General features: G+C 37.7%; 1 protein-coding gene and 1 long non-coding RNA gene across 5 annotated transcripts in view; both read left to right on the forward strand.

The window, feature by feature from the left end:
* Positions 1-4,498, forward strand: part of LOC122976220 (NACHT, LRR and PYD domains-containing protein 12-like) — a 105,747-nt gene extending 101,249 nt beyond the window's left edge. For both annotated transcript variants that reach the window (XM_044344568.1, XM_044344569.1), the window contains 2 exons: positions 2,186-2,359; positions 3,424-4,498. In XM_044344568.1, the coding sequence (XP_044200503.1) occupies positions 2,186-2,359; positions 3,424-3,436 (187 nt within the window). In that variant the 3' untranslated portion in view covers positions 3,437-4,498. The remainder of the gene's footprint in view (positions 1-2,185; positions 2,360-3,423) is intronic.
* A 3,600-nt stretch (positions 4,499-8,098) lies between these two features.
* On the forward strand, positions 8,099-10,326 carry LOC122976728. Of its 3 annotated transcripts, XR_006401026.1 has the most exons (5): positions 8,099-8,520; positions 8,959-9,049; positions 9,158-9,291; positions 9,421-9,533; positions 10,224-10,326. It is a non-coding gene; the product is annotated as an uncharacterized LOC122976728 (long non-coding RNA). The 3 variants fall into 3 exon arrangements; XR_006401024.1 differs by lacking the exon at positions 8,099-8,520 and having other exon boundaries at positions 8,603-9,049; XR_006401025.1 differs by lacking the exon at positions 8,099-8,520 and having other exon boundaries at positions 8,605-9,049; positions 10,252-10,326.
* The last annotated feature ends 4,578 nt before the right edge of the window (positions 10,327-14,904 follow it).

Genomic DNA, 14,904 nt, shown 5'->3' on the forward strand with positions numbered 1-14,904 from the left:
TCTGAGAAGTGCTGCGCCAGAGCGCAGTGCCGTTACGCACCACCGTTCACTGTGTTTACCTTCATTAAATCTCCTGATGACACCAGGCTGCTACAGTAGAAACACACACACCTCTAGACACACACTGTTAAAACTTCCTGTAAAAACATTCAACAACTGGCAGCAGGGTTGCCATTAAGTTACTGTAAAATTAACATTTTTTTACTGTTACTAAAGTTTACGGTTTCGTGCTGTTAATGAAAAATACAGTATGATCTGGTTTTTCATGGCTTTATTAATAGAACTGTTTTTTTTCTTTTACAGTATCTTACAGTTGACAGATTTGTTTGATTGAACTATTTAGTTAGTTTTTTTTTTTACAAACATTTTAATAAACCTTTTTTTAACCTGAATGAATACTGACTTAGCAGGTTAAACACATAGGAATAGTCACAATACATACAATTAAAGACACTTTTGTTAAGAAAAAGGTTTTAATAGACCTGGTTGTCATTCTTCATAAAATCTGTGTCCAAAGCTGGCTACAAGCACATAATGCAAACCAGAACAAAATGTTCTTTAGGAATGAAGAACAGAGCTAAATCACTGATATTTCAATCATGTAATTACAATGTAAGAGAAAAAAACACAGCTTCTTATTGCACTTGACTTTTTATTTGAATATAAAGTTGGAAAGTTCACATGCAGAACAATTGCATGTTAAACAAAAAGCTGAAACAGAGCGTTCTCTCTCAAACTGTCTTTGGCTTTTTGATGGAAATAGTAGTACAAGGCACTTAGGCTCAGAAATATTGACATGATCAACTATACAGTATCACCTTTTTGACTAACAATATATTTCAAAATATGAAACAGTGTTTAGAAAACCAAAGCAGGTGACCAGAACAGAAGAGTTCAGTTGAATAAAACTGCATCATTTGCTGTTAAGCAGCTTTTAACCAGAGGACTGTTCCACAAAGCAGGATTAGAAAGTTAGGCAGATAAGTGTGAAAAGATGACATCATCATGATAGTGTTTTGAATCTGTAAAGCAACATTTGAATGAGCTATTTGGATATGATTCAATTATGATTCACAATTCAAGTTCATGATAACAAACCAAATTTCAGCAGTTTTACCATTTTTAAAGTCATGTGGTAAACTTACTAACCTTGCTTTGTGGAGCAGCAACAGTTACAGACAACTGAGCTACATCACAGAATTACAAGCAAACTCTCAGATAATATCTGGCTCTATATCATGTAACATCTGAATATACTGGAGATATTGTCCAGCCTTAAGGCATATCAGTGGTACAAATAAAAAGATGAACATTACATAAATAAAAGATGTTTTGTCAATATAATGCTGTCTGTCAAAAACAGTTGAAATATAAATGAAAATATAATGAACAGCAGCAGACATGTTACATCATGTCCAAATATGAACTGTATGTCAGGCTCTAACAAGGAACACGGTTAAGTGCAGAAGTCCAAGTATTGGGCGATGGCAGGGGAGTGAGTTAGTTAATGACTTATGGCCCAGTCAAAGACACCAGTTCTCCCAGTCTAGCCTTGGTAGCCCTCTGACTGTGTGTGTGTGTGTGTGTGTGTGTGTGTGTGTGTGTGTGTGTGTGTTGTGTGTTGTGTGTTGTGTGTGTGTTGTGTGTGTGAGATTGAGAGGGAGAAAGAATTAGACGAATGAGACCAGCTGGTGTTTTGATAAATAGAAGCGAGTAATGGGATTGAGTAATCTCACCATCCTAAATGAAGTCCCACTTGAAGTCCATGAGTTTCCTCAGCAGAGTGGATACAAACTTTCAAACATTCAGATCTTTGTTTTAAATCAGTTTTGATAATATTAAAACATCTGTGACCACATAGACTTTATACTGATCCACACTGAGCATCTTTTTGTTCTTCATATTTAATATAAGATGAAAAAGCTGCACTGGCTAATTCACTGTTAAGTCACTGTGTGTTTATTGAAGTAGCAGCATGTTGTCATTAATATTAATGAAGCTCTTTTTCACTGTTTGTATTTGACAGTTTTTAACCTGCATCCTGTTGGGTTCAGGTGTTTGGAGTTTCCATTTTCTAAACTTGTTCATTCTAAACCTTCTTCAGCTCTGAACAGATTATGAAACATTGAATGATTTCAAACACAATAATCTGCTTCTAACGCTACATGATTTCTTCTTTATTCAGATTGTGGGACTGCAGGTTGTCAGAGATCAGCTGTGCTTCTCTGGTCTCAGCTCTTAAGTCCAACCCCCCCCATCTGAGAGAGCTGGATCTGAGAGGAAACTCCTTGAGTTCTTCAGACAAGAAGCTGCTGTCTGATCTTAAGGAGAGTCCAGACTGTAGACTGAAGACTCTGAGGTCAGTAGAGAGTTGGAGTCAGTCCGTGCTGGTTTCAGCAGTTTTGTATTAAACACAGTTAGTATCAAAGCAAAGATCCAGTATTTCCTGGTGAACCTCCAACCTTCTCAGTGGCTGCTTTCCTCAGTGAAGCTGTGAGAGGAGAACGATGACAGGCTTCAGGATCGGACACAACGACAGAGAGAGAGAGAACAGTCAGCCGATCAGATCAGCCAGAAGCTTGTTGTAATCACGTGTTTGAGTCGATGTGAAGACGACTGTTGTTGTTGTTGTTCATGTCTGCAAGGAAATAAAGCTGGATTACAGCTGACAGCCTTACAAGATGTATAGAGACAGTGGTCCTCATTCATCCAACTGTCGTACCATCAAATCTGATCTGAAAGTGTTTGTTCTCTCATTTCAACACTAAAGAATTGATCAGTTCATCTTTGTCAGAGCTCTAAGATCAGTCTGACTGAAGCCTGCAAATCACTGGCTCTGATTTCACAGAACCATCATTACGTTTAGTAACCATGTGGTCTTTATACAGACCAGAACCTCTGCTGAAGTCCAGGAATCACATCTTTATATCTGTCCATCACTTATTTTGTTTTCTCCAAATATTTTCAATGACAGCCTCCATTTTTATTTGTCAAATGATGTTTCAAAAGCAGATAAGATGTTGATCAACACACAGAGACTCTTGCTTTCACTTTAACAGCAGGTCACATGTAACAACAGTAAATGTGTCACTAAAGTGTTTGTGCAGTAATGATGTGTTCATGACTCTCTGCACTTTATTTCCTCTGTGTACTTCAGTGAAATCTGCAGAGTAAACAGACTTGATGCCAAAAGTCTCTGCAGGTGTGTGAGATCGGAGCTCAGTGTGTTCACTCCAACACGTTAACATGAGAGCTGAGAGGAAGCAGGCTACGCTGCACAGCTGCTCCACTTCTGGTCTGAACAGCACTGAAGTCCCTGCTGGTCTTTATACTGGATGTGCTGCATCACTGACTGACAGCTGATGAAGTGAGTCTCACTAAACACTGATTTATGACCTCTGTTGTTTCTTCTTCTTTCATCAGCTACTTTGAGTGATGATCCCTGTCAGAGTGAGTGAACATCCAGGAGTTCGTGTTGAGAGAGGATCAGCTGTATCCTGATGATCCAGAGAGGTTGAAGCAGCAGCAGCAGCAGCTTGTGTGTAGAGAGACTCTGACTGGGCCATGTTACTGGGAGGTAGAGTGGAGAGGAGAGCTTCATCCAGCAGTGACTGACAGAGGAATCAGAAGAAGTGGAGATGAGTCTCAGTGCTGCAGTCTGAACTGATCTGAGAACAGCTCCACTGTCACACACAAAGTCCACCATCATCCCTGTGTGTTCCTCTGGATCTGACAGAGTATCATCAGTGTATCTGGACTGCTCTGCTGCTGCTCTGTCCTTCTACACAGTCTCTGCAGACACACCCAGACTCCTCCACTCAACCACCTCCTCCACCCTCCTCCTGGACCTGAGTCTCAGTCTGGATTTTGGTCCATGTGGATCATCTCCAGCAGAGGCTTGTTTAGTAAGACTTTCCTGCCTTTGTATATAAGTTGCATATATGTTTTAAATGTATATAAGTTTTAAATGTCTCTTTACTGTCAGACATGTGACCATCTGTATCTGTCGAAACCAGAGTGACACTGCAGATTATTGCAGAATCACTTGACACTATAACCGTTAATTTACAGGATTGTACATATCAGAGAATATCGACGTGTATTATATATCAATATATGATATTGAGTAGGCTAGTAGTGTGATGTGTGAAACAAACATCCCTCAGGATTATGTGAGATCTGTCAAATAGAGGAATCAGTGCAGCATGTAATTTTTCACTGTCATAAATACTCTTGAGAACGAGAAACATTAAAGAGGGAAATCAGGAAGCTTGAAGTGGAAGAAATGAGTCTAAAAATGTATTGGCCATCAGGTTAGTGAGTCTATTTCATTATATGAAAGAAACTGGGCTGATCAAAAGAAATTAGTGTTCAGTGAAATATAGGAGATGAGTCATAACATTTCTGATATGCAAGAATGTTTGTTGCTTCACATCTATGAGACTCTGTGTGTTTGTTCTGTTTCATTTAATAAATAAAGATTAAACATGACAATTAACTTTAGGCTTTGTTGTTATTTGATAACCGCTAATAAATAAAACAATTTGTATAAGAGCAAATAAAATTAACTATAATAATAAAAAAAACATTAATATTGAACCCTGTATACAGTTAGCTAGTTTAGTCCAGTGGTTCCCAACCTAGGGGTCGGGCCCCTCCAAAGGGTCACCAGATAGATCTGAGGGGTCGTGAGATGATTAATGGGAGAGGAAAGAAGAAAAAACAAAGTTCTGATACACAAATCTGTTTTCAGTTTTTGGAGTTTTTCTCTAATCTTTGATTTTTGGTGAAATATTGGATCATTTGAACATTTATTGAAATGAAACCATGTGAGAAGTTTAGAGGGAAAAATCACTATTTGGTGGAGCTGTTAACAACTCATAGACATCTGACATCTGAAAAAAAAAGTTGTATGAGAGAGAGTAGCTGCACCAAAATGAGCTCCTGAATACATCTCAAACTTGGACCTAAAAAGTGGAACATTTTGCAAAATAACCTTCAAATAATCTTCAGAAAGGACTTTAAAGAAGAGGTAACAGTATTAATCAGCAAGAACAGAAGAGGAAATATCATCTTTGGATATAACAACTAGCTAGCTGTCAACTGCTAACTTTTTGTGTGTTGATAGTGGCAAATAATAAAAAGTCAGACTCAGACCACGTCGTGTCTTCTGCAGATGAGAGACGAGCCCCCACCACTGCCAAGAGGTTCTCGTCTTGTATGTTTGTATTGTCCTTGATTCCACCCCCTTAGTACCCCCTTAATCGGGCCCCTGCCACTCTATTTGGCTGCCGGGAGTTTTAAAAGCCAGCAGCCTGTGTGTCCGTGAATGCGTCATGTTGTCGCACACTGTCAAGTTAACGATCAAGGTGATGTGTGTGTGTTTTTTTAATCTAGGTAGGAGGTAAAGTACAAATTGGCTGCATTAAAACGCAAAGAGCGAGAGAGTAAGAAAAGCGGATCATCAAGCTAACGTTATTGCTAGCACTACTAGCCTGACAGCGGCTAACGGCCAGACTATCCAACCTCACTTTGCTGTGTGTTGAGCGGGACATAAACATCGACAAAGACAAAGTGGCACCGTGAAGGAGAGGAGGATGAAGTTTTAAAAAGGGACCGTGATATGTACAAAGTTGGTTAACCTGTTGGGATTATTTTGTTCTATGGAGGATGGTGGAAGACACAAATGGACTAATTTACACTAAACTACAGCAGGCTGAGCAGGGACAACACTTGGTGAGTGAAACATGTCACTTCCATAACTTATGGATGTTATATAATGAACTGGATCTTGTACTGGGACTGACAAGCCCGCCGAGGCTTTGAATAAGGTGGATTTCCCCAGTTTTGCATTTCTAAGTGGTTCAGTCACCTGTTGACTGTGTGGTTTGAGAATGAGCCTGTGCAGAAGCTGCTTGTTGCTTGTGAGAATTCATTCCTGCAGAAAACAAGAGTGAGTAAGTCGTGTATTTGATACATGCAGTGATACTTTATGACATGAACAAAAACTCATAAAGAAATATGTGTGAGTCATGTATCTACAGTATGATATGTGCATTGTTTCTTTTTGATGAGAACATAAATATGCTGTCTAAATGCCATCTTAGAGTTTTCTAATTGAATGTAATGTGGTTTGTTGTATTACACCACTATGAAACACTCTTTTGATAAAATGACATGTTATCCTCTGGTATACCTTATTTCTTTATAATGACCTGTCTGACTTGTCCTCTGACCACACTACTGCTATTATTAGTGCTTAGTTTTACACTTAATTTAGTTAACCTTGATAAATGTTTGAGGTCACAAGATGATAAAAAGTATCATACAAAAACGAGCAATTTCTGTTCATTTATTCAGATTTTTCTCTAATTGCGCTGCTCTTTTCTTGGGAAATACTGAATGTTTTCACCTTTTCAGGACTCAACAAAGATACAAACATCCATAATTAGTCTCTTTCTTAACTTAAATGTTGGTTATGAAGAAATCAGTCATAATGTGAGATTAATGTGTTGTTTGACTCCATGTTTTCTGCATCTCGGCACCTGTCTGTGTCACTGCCTGTGGTGTTGTAGACTGTCTGCTTTGTGTTTGATTAGACAAACCGCTGTGTCTTTTTTATATTTGAATAGGCCTTGTAGTGTTGTAGACTGCCGTGTCTATTTTATGTTGATGTTATTCCCGTGTAAGAAAGACATGATACTGAGTCAGTGCATATTTCTTTATATCTTTCAGCAAATAATGTAGCAATCAGCCTGCAGGTGAAGTCAAGTGTCATTCATATTAGTGCAAAAGTTTCACTACATCTTTGTTGTTTTTTTTGATGAATTGTGTAATCGATTGTATTATTGCTGTTATTAACATACACCTCCTGACATCCACAGCCTGTCTCACCTGTTTCCAAATTGTCAGATATAAAGACTGATATAATTCAGGCCTGCTGGTGGTAAATAAAGCTTATTTGTTCTCCAATTCTGGATTTTCAGTGTATTTCTTTTGACTATTCAGGTGTTTTGAATGTCCACCAGCTGCTGGATGCACCCAGGACTAAACTTTCTCTCCACAGCTTGTTCAATCTCAGCTCTTGGTGTAAAAATTTGCATTATTACAGTAAGTGCATTAATGAGTCTGCTGTCTTTGAGTTTTTCATCTTGTATTGTTGCAGAAGAGATTACAGCCCCTGAACATGTTCCTGTTCATATCGACTGTCAGTGTTTCAACCAGCATCATTGTTTCATCATTGCATAAGTTGTTTCAGGTTTTTTTGTGTAAAAATGCAAAACATTTAGTAGTAGTAGTGCTGATAATATAAAACTTACAAGACTGCTCTGTGATAGCTGATGTTTTTTTCTGTGGTGCTTTCAGGTGTTGTAGTAACTTGTGTCTTCTGAGTTTTGACACTCGGCTGAGGAACAGCAGCCTTTTTATTTGATGAAGCGACCAAATTTGTATTTTCCTTTTTAACTTTTAAACTCTAAAGGTAGTTAAAGGTAACTTTAACTTTTGACTGTTCTGAAAAGATGCAATCTTGAACGCCCTAATGTCCATTTTATCACACTAGCACGTGAACGCACCACAGAAATGACTCTCTAGTACACACTTTTAGTTCAGTCTTTCTTCAGCTGTACACAGTGTCATTGAAAAGGCACCTTCATAATGTAAAGACAGTTTTTATTTTCATTTTCAGCATCTTTTAACAGCATTAAAACATATTCCCATCGTTACTTCCTACAGTTCAGTGCTATTTGATTTTTAAAGCAAAGATTTAACATTGGTGACTGTTAGTTATTGAAGAATTCATTCTTTATCGTACAAAATAAACACATTAGATTTATTGTCCACCACATTCATTTCATATGTACAGAGTCTTCATACAGGCATACTGTTGAGACTTGTTGACTGTTGAGTCACCTGTGCAGGTACATCTCTGACTACATGTACACAAGGAAGCAGAAGGAGTTTACATGCAGCAGGTCAGTCAATCACAGCAATAGAATAACGCTGCCATCTGCTGGTGAAAGCAGGCTACTACTGAACAGTTTATCTGCTATTGGCTGCTCTTTGCTGTCAAGTTATTCTGAGAGATACCAATCGGTACCAAACACCAGCCAATAGCTCTAATTCACAACAGACAGACTTACACATCACTGATTTGAAGGATAATCATGCTCTCAGCTTTGGAACAACATTTCCCATAATGCTTTAGGGGGATATAAACAGGAAGTAAAGCGTTGCCATGGATTCAGCGAGTTAGCTGTGAGCTACAACTTGAGCCCCGTTTTTTTTTAGCCTATATTTGTTTACATGTTGACAAAATGGCGCCATTAAAAGTATCCCGATTTAGTTATTATCATTTCCTTTTTATTATCAGTTTGCATTGTAGCCATGAATCTACAGACATCACTGGATTACTTGATACTGAAGAAAATTTATGGGGAGCGACTTTTTTTTAAATTTCTAAGCAGATTTATGGACATTTATTCGCGATGCACATCACATATGATGATATCGTCGGGGAGTGTAAGTCACGCTGAATCTAAAAATGTGTGTAATATGTCTGTGTGTTCAGATTTTACTGAGTCCTCTGGATTATTTGGTTTTTCAATCAGTTAAAACTAATGAAAAATGCTGTTACAAGTTTCTAGAGGTCAGAGTAAAATTATATGTGATGGAGGAAAAGCAGCTTTACGCATTTGGGAAGCTGGAAGGAGGTGAAACTTCAGCTGTGCTGCTGCTGCCTCACTGTCACCACCAACAGCTGCAAGTGATCAATTAATTAAGCTGTAAAGAGGAAAATAAATATCTCTCCAGTTTTTGTTCAGTTTTCAGTAAAACTGTGCTGATGAACAAACAGTCCATTTGACTCTGTATCTCTGGTGTCTCATAAGCTTCATTGATCACATAAATACAGAAATGTGTAAACTATCTGGCAGTGATATTGTGCGACTGTTTCCTCAGATCAGGCCCTTCGTCTATGAACAAACAGACAGACACATTAGTGGAGATATTTGGAGGCGTTGAAGGTCATCGAGATGAAGTCCTGAGTGCTGTGAGTAACATCTAATCACAGCTGCCATCTGAAGAATAATCCACGAACACAGAAAAACTAGATGGCGTTTAAGATGTGTTGTTGTTGTTTTTTTTCATCCAACTGCAGGATTTTGATCTCTTGGGTGAATAAATGATGTCATGTGTGATGGACCACTCCCTAAAACTTTGGCGGATTGATTCAGAGAGAATGCAGAAAGCCGTTGGCGGATCTTACGAGTACAACCCCTCCAAGACCAACAGGTACAATCACACACAGAAGTGGGATTTTCATTGTAATGTTTTTATAGTCCATTAATAACTCCTGGATTAAATCAATCTAATCAAATCTACATACTACCAATATTGGGATCTGTACATTCCTGTCTACAGATTGCAGGAAGTTTGCTGGCAACTGGACCATCTTACTGTTAGAACAGATGGAAAGAAAATTCATACTATCAACCTAAACAGAGACTTTAAAAAGCTGAAACACCACCCTCAAGGTCAGAATAGTTCATTCTCCTTCTCTGGTGAGATATGTGTTAAGTTAGCGTTAAGGATACATACAGTATAATAATATTTTGTAGGATTTTGTGTGTTATTTGAAAAGGGCCAGTTTGTCATATTCTTGTTGGTTCTGTGTCAATTCACCCTGAATTCAAGAAATGATGAAGAGGGATGTCTATGTTCCTATTATATGAACTGCAGTTTTGATTCACTCTAACCAAGTTGACAGAAATATTGATGTTACGTGTGTGTGTGTCACAGGCCAGAGATTCAAAAAGTGTGTATTTGTGTGTTTGTGCGAGGAGATAAAAGATAGAATGTGAAAAAGAAAAAGTGCAAATCAGAGCTTTTTAAATGATGAAGGTTAACGAGCTGCATGTTTTTAGTTGTTCTGTTAATTCACTATAGTACAGTACAGAGTATTAACTCTTGAAACACAAAGCAGTTCTTTCTGTGTGTGTGTGTGTTATTCTACAGGGTTTTCTATGGGGTTGTTCTGTATTATTTTTATCAAATCAGACTCTCTCTAACTAGTCTCACGTGCTTTTACCTTCAAACTTCATTCAAATGTAAGAATGTGCAGCATCTTTATGAAATGTGCAGCATCTATTCAATTTAGCTGTTTTTAGTAATTGAAATATCAAAGTATCTTTCTTTTTTCTGTATGATGTCGCTCCCTCGCACAGGTATACGGCTAATTTGACTTCTCCACAGGAAAGCGTGTGATCACCAGGGCGGCGATGTGGGTCAATGGTCTGTTGTGTTACAATAAAAAGATCCCCAGCTCAATTAGCTCAGTGATTAACTTTCCCGCTGGCTGATTAAAAATGCTCCTGCCGTCACCCTTTACCGAGGCGCTGTCCTGACTATTGAAGCTGGTTCACTGGAAGAGTTTGGGGCTCTTGGTAATGTACTGAAACACCATCTGTCAGCTAAAGCAAGCACACTCACATTTCTCACAGAAAGTTACACCTTTTCTAGTTTGTTATTTTATATTATAATGTATTCATTCATGTATTTTTCCTGTGAAAATGTAAATGATAATTGAGTTTAATAATATGTGATTTATCTTTATCAATAATGTGACCTCATGAAGCTTATTTGGTTGGAGAAACAGTCTTGTTTCCTTATTAATTCAAACTATAGTGATATAGTTTGTGTTTTTGATAGTTTGAGTGTTAGTTTATTGGAGGGAATGTCTTCTCACTCGCTGCAACCCAGAGAGGTCAGAGGTCAGGCTAACATCTAGATCAGCACAGCTACAGCAAGTAGGATTCAGTGTATTTATAGATTATTTATATATTTATAGAAACTTTATTGACATGTTGTTTTGATCAGATGAGGTCAGACTGTTTAAAAGATTGGATTAAAATGTTATTAGTAAAACATCTTGTATTGGATTCACTTTGACGTCAGATTTCTTGCAGCACAAACATCGTCTGTATCACATTCATGACCCAAAAAAAACAAAACAAGCAGCTGCAGCACATTCAGTGTCCCCTAAAAGACCCAGTTGAGCTTTAGAGCTTGAAAATAAAGACATTTTTGGAAAGTGAGGATATTTTGTCTGCCCTTCCCTTCTTAAAGGGTCTCTTTAAGATCTGGTTTAGTGTGAAGGTTAGAATTGGGTAAGGGTCAGGTTAAGGGTCTGGGGTAGGCAATGAGTTGGGACAAGGTTAAGATAAGAAGCTATAGGGAATGTTTCAGGTTACTGCGAGTCCTCACAAGTACGGAAGTATAAGTGTGTGAGTGTGAATGTGCACCTCTGTGTGTGTTAGGACAACTCATTAAGTGTGTCGTCCTTCTGTAGAAGAATAAGGAGAGCAGGACACTATGCTGCAGTCTGCACTCAGCATGTCAGTCACACACAGCAGTCAGTAAACCATTTCCTGTTATGGGTGAGTGTATTCAGGTTTGTGTGTGAGAGAGAGACGCTACTATGCACTGTCTCCTTAGTGGAATAATTGAGTCTAAGACTTCTATTGACATATGTGTGGCACATAGGATATTAACATGCAATTGCCAACTTACTTGTGTTATTTTTTTTTATATGTTTGCACTTTATTTTACATGTTAACAGACCCTCCATTCAATGTCATATATTTCTATTTATCTGGATGGACAATGTTAGGTTCAGTGAAGCCAGATAACTAAAAGATATCCTAGGTATGTTGAACTTGCTATTTTACACGTTAACAGACCCTCCATTCAATTTCATATATTTCTATTTGGAGTGTAAAAGGCAGGAGATCAGCTGGGGGTTTATAAGCTGTGAGCCTGCGCTGCATTCTTCAGTTGGCAGTTAACGTATATTCAGTAAAGCCACGGAGGATCAGCAGACTCACACTCTTTTTTCCATCTGTTCTTTCAGGTGTGTAAATGTCATGTAAACATTTATATGTTTTATCAGTTTTTCTATTCAATGTACTGTTATATATTGTAGCGTGTAGTTTGTAGTTTGTCAGCGGTCTTTGCGCTAGCTTGGTGTCCTAAACTGGGACGAGTTGGCGCTAGCTTGCCGTTTACGATGATGGTTATCATCAAATTACACCTGTCAAAACGTCAAAGGGAGTCAGATGTAACGTTTGCTTGACTCCACTGATATATATGTATTTATAAGATTTAATGTTAGAGTGTTTTATAGTTTATATTTCTTTGTTTTATTAATTTTCTTCTAACGGTTATTAACGTTTATTTTCAGTTTGTTTCTAACGGTTAATAGAATGTAGACGGTTAGAGCCCGAACAGCTGATTAGCAGCGCTGTAGTTTACCGTTGCCAAGGCAACCACTCTATGGGCGTAACGTATGCATGCATGTAAAAAGAAACACACACACACACTCATCCTCACACTGATAAATGGATGAAGAAATCTGTGGGCTACATTCACTGCGATCATTAATAAGACTCTCTTGGATTTGTGTTATTTGAATGGAAATTAATCATAGGATTACGTTTGGTTTCTGTCTCAGGGTGAAATGTGTGTGTTTCCATGAAAGAAATGCTCATACTGTACATAGTAGCCATGGTAGATAGCACAGCAATAAAACATCAGTGGATTAAAGGGAACAAAAAGAGAAACAGATGGACCAGCATGGTCAGAGGAGAGAAATATGTACATTAATATCTTTTGAAATCACTCATTCATGTCAATATTAGTAAAACCATGAAATGAAACAATTACTGTACATGAATGTGTGCATTATTAATGTCAGCCATGTGACTTTTAGCATGAAACACGTTTGCATTCTCTGTTAGAATATGAAGGGAACCCAGATGGATTATGTAGAAATTCTGATATATTTTGATACATTTAATTTACTATTTTATCAGGCCATATGGGATCCAAAGTTATTGTAAACATAATATTGTAGGATAATACATTCACAGTCTACAGCACACAAGAGGCTGTTTCTCTCCAAATGAAATGATTAGATCTGATTTTTAAAACAGGAAACAGTTGAGCCTCTTGGGTAGCGTACCAGTGCTTGTAAAATTTGGTGATGGAGGGCTGGAGGGAAGTAGAATAAAAACAAAAGTCAATGAAGAAACTCTGTGAACATATTAAAATGTGAAAATAACAATGAATGATTAACAGCTTTCATTAAAACGCCACACCACAATATATTTTTTTCCCTCACAGCAGAGGATGTTTATTACTCTAAAGCACATGTCATTAGTATAAGGTTCTGGTATCTTTAACAGATAAATTCATGATGTGGAACACAAGTAATAAGGAGCTTTATCTGTGCTGATACTGATGCTACAGATAGTACTGGTTCACCTCTGGATAGAAGGAGAAACTGTCCTCTATAATTAACCCACAAGTGCTACAAGTGCTGTGCTATCCACTGTATAACCTGTTAGAATGAACCTCTGTGGATATAAAGAGAGGAAATAAAACTGGGAGATAACTCGTTTATGTGGCATTTCCAGGGTTGTATTTCTCATGTAGCCCTTGCTGAGAGAACAGGAAGTTTTTGCTGTTCTGCTGTCTTCGTCAAATTAAGCCATAATAATTTCTTCTAAATGCAGCCATTTGTTCACAGTACAGGTAGCAACCTAATTGCGGAGGGTAAGAGTTATTTATTTGCTGGAAATTGTTAAATGTAACAAGATCCAGTGAGAGTGCAGGTCACTGAGATGCACCAGACACTTTGATGGATGAAAGAGATGCAAAAGCAGCTATCAATCCACTCAGTGCAACACTTCCTGTAATTTAATGTCATGCTTTGAATAGAATAAACACAGTGTTTGAAATAGTAGTAAACCATCACTCAACATAACAATAACACCAGATCTCCCCTTTCAGTGATCAATACGTAGACTGCCATTGATTCATCAGACCGGTTTAGTCAAATGATGGACGCTGGTTATAAACAAACAAAAATTTTTATTCATGAATGAATGAGTGAGTGAACAGCATGAACCATATAAACAACACAAAACAGGCAGTTAACAATTAGACCACAATAATGCACATAAGTTAAAAATAAATATGTATTAAAGTCCATGAAAAAACAATTAAGAATAACCAATATGTCCTGCTAACTAAAGAACCAAATGAGTGAAACATTTCTATTTGTGGCCTTTTCTGGTGATCAAGTGCTTTAACATTTAATCTGATATCTTTGCTGTGTAATTGTAGAGTAAGTTTGTAAACATATTTTTTCTATGAAAGAGTTCTGAATATGTTGTAAAAAGTTGCCATCAGGAGAAAATGTTATGTGATAAAGTCTTTCTTTACAGTACCAAAAAAAAGAATAACCAATAAAATTAACAGCAAACAAACAGTAAACATAAATAATGTACAGATTGAGATTGATTTATATCTCTCTGACTCTGCTGTTCAAGTTTTGAGACGTAATTGCCAGCACACCTCCGTCCACATTCAACCTGAGCAGGTCTAATCAAGTAGAAACTGAACACCTGTGTGGGTGTGCAGTGCTTATGATGAGTTTTTAAGTTGTTTTAAGATAGTCTGGCATATGCAGTTGAAGCTTCTTCCCCTTTTCAAGTAACCTTCTGGTCAGAATCTAGCAGCACAAATGGTCTTTTGACTCTGCAATATACTCCTCCAGGCCAGCTGGGAGATGTAGTCCTTCAAGCATGTCCTACATCTGACCGGATGGCTCAAAAAATCTCTAAAAAAAAAAAAAAAAAGCGGCGACAGAATTCTTTGTTCCTCAAAGTACCTCAATGGGTGCTGATTGTATTTTTTTTAAAAAAATATTTACCACAACGTTGCTAGTTTAAATCCCAGCACACACTCGATAAGACAAATTTTATTTAACATTCACGATTGATGTTTCCTTGAGCATGACACTGAACTCAGCAACTACTGGATGAATCTAAGAAGTTGACGTCT

The sequence above is a fragment of the Thunnus albacares genome, chromosome 24, assembly GCF_914725855.1.
Source record: "Thunnus albacares chromosome 24, fThuAlb1.1, whole genome shotgun sequence".
Taxonomy (NCBI): domain Eukaryota; kingdom Metazoa; phylum Chordata; class Actinopteri; order Scombriformes; family Scombridae; genus Thunnus; species Thunnus albacares.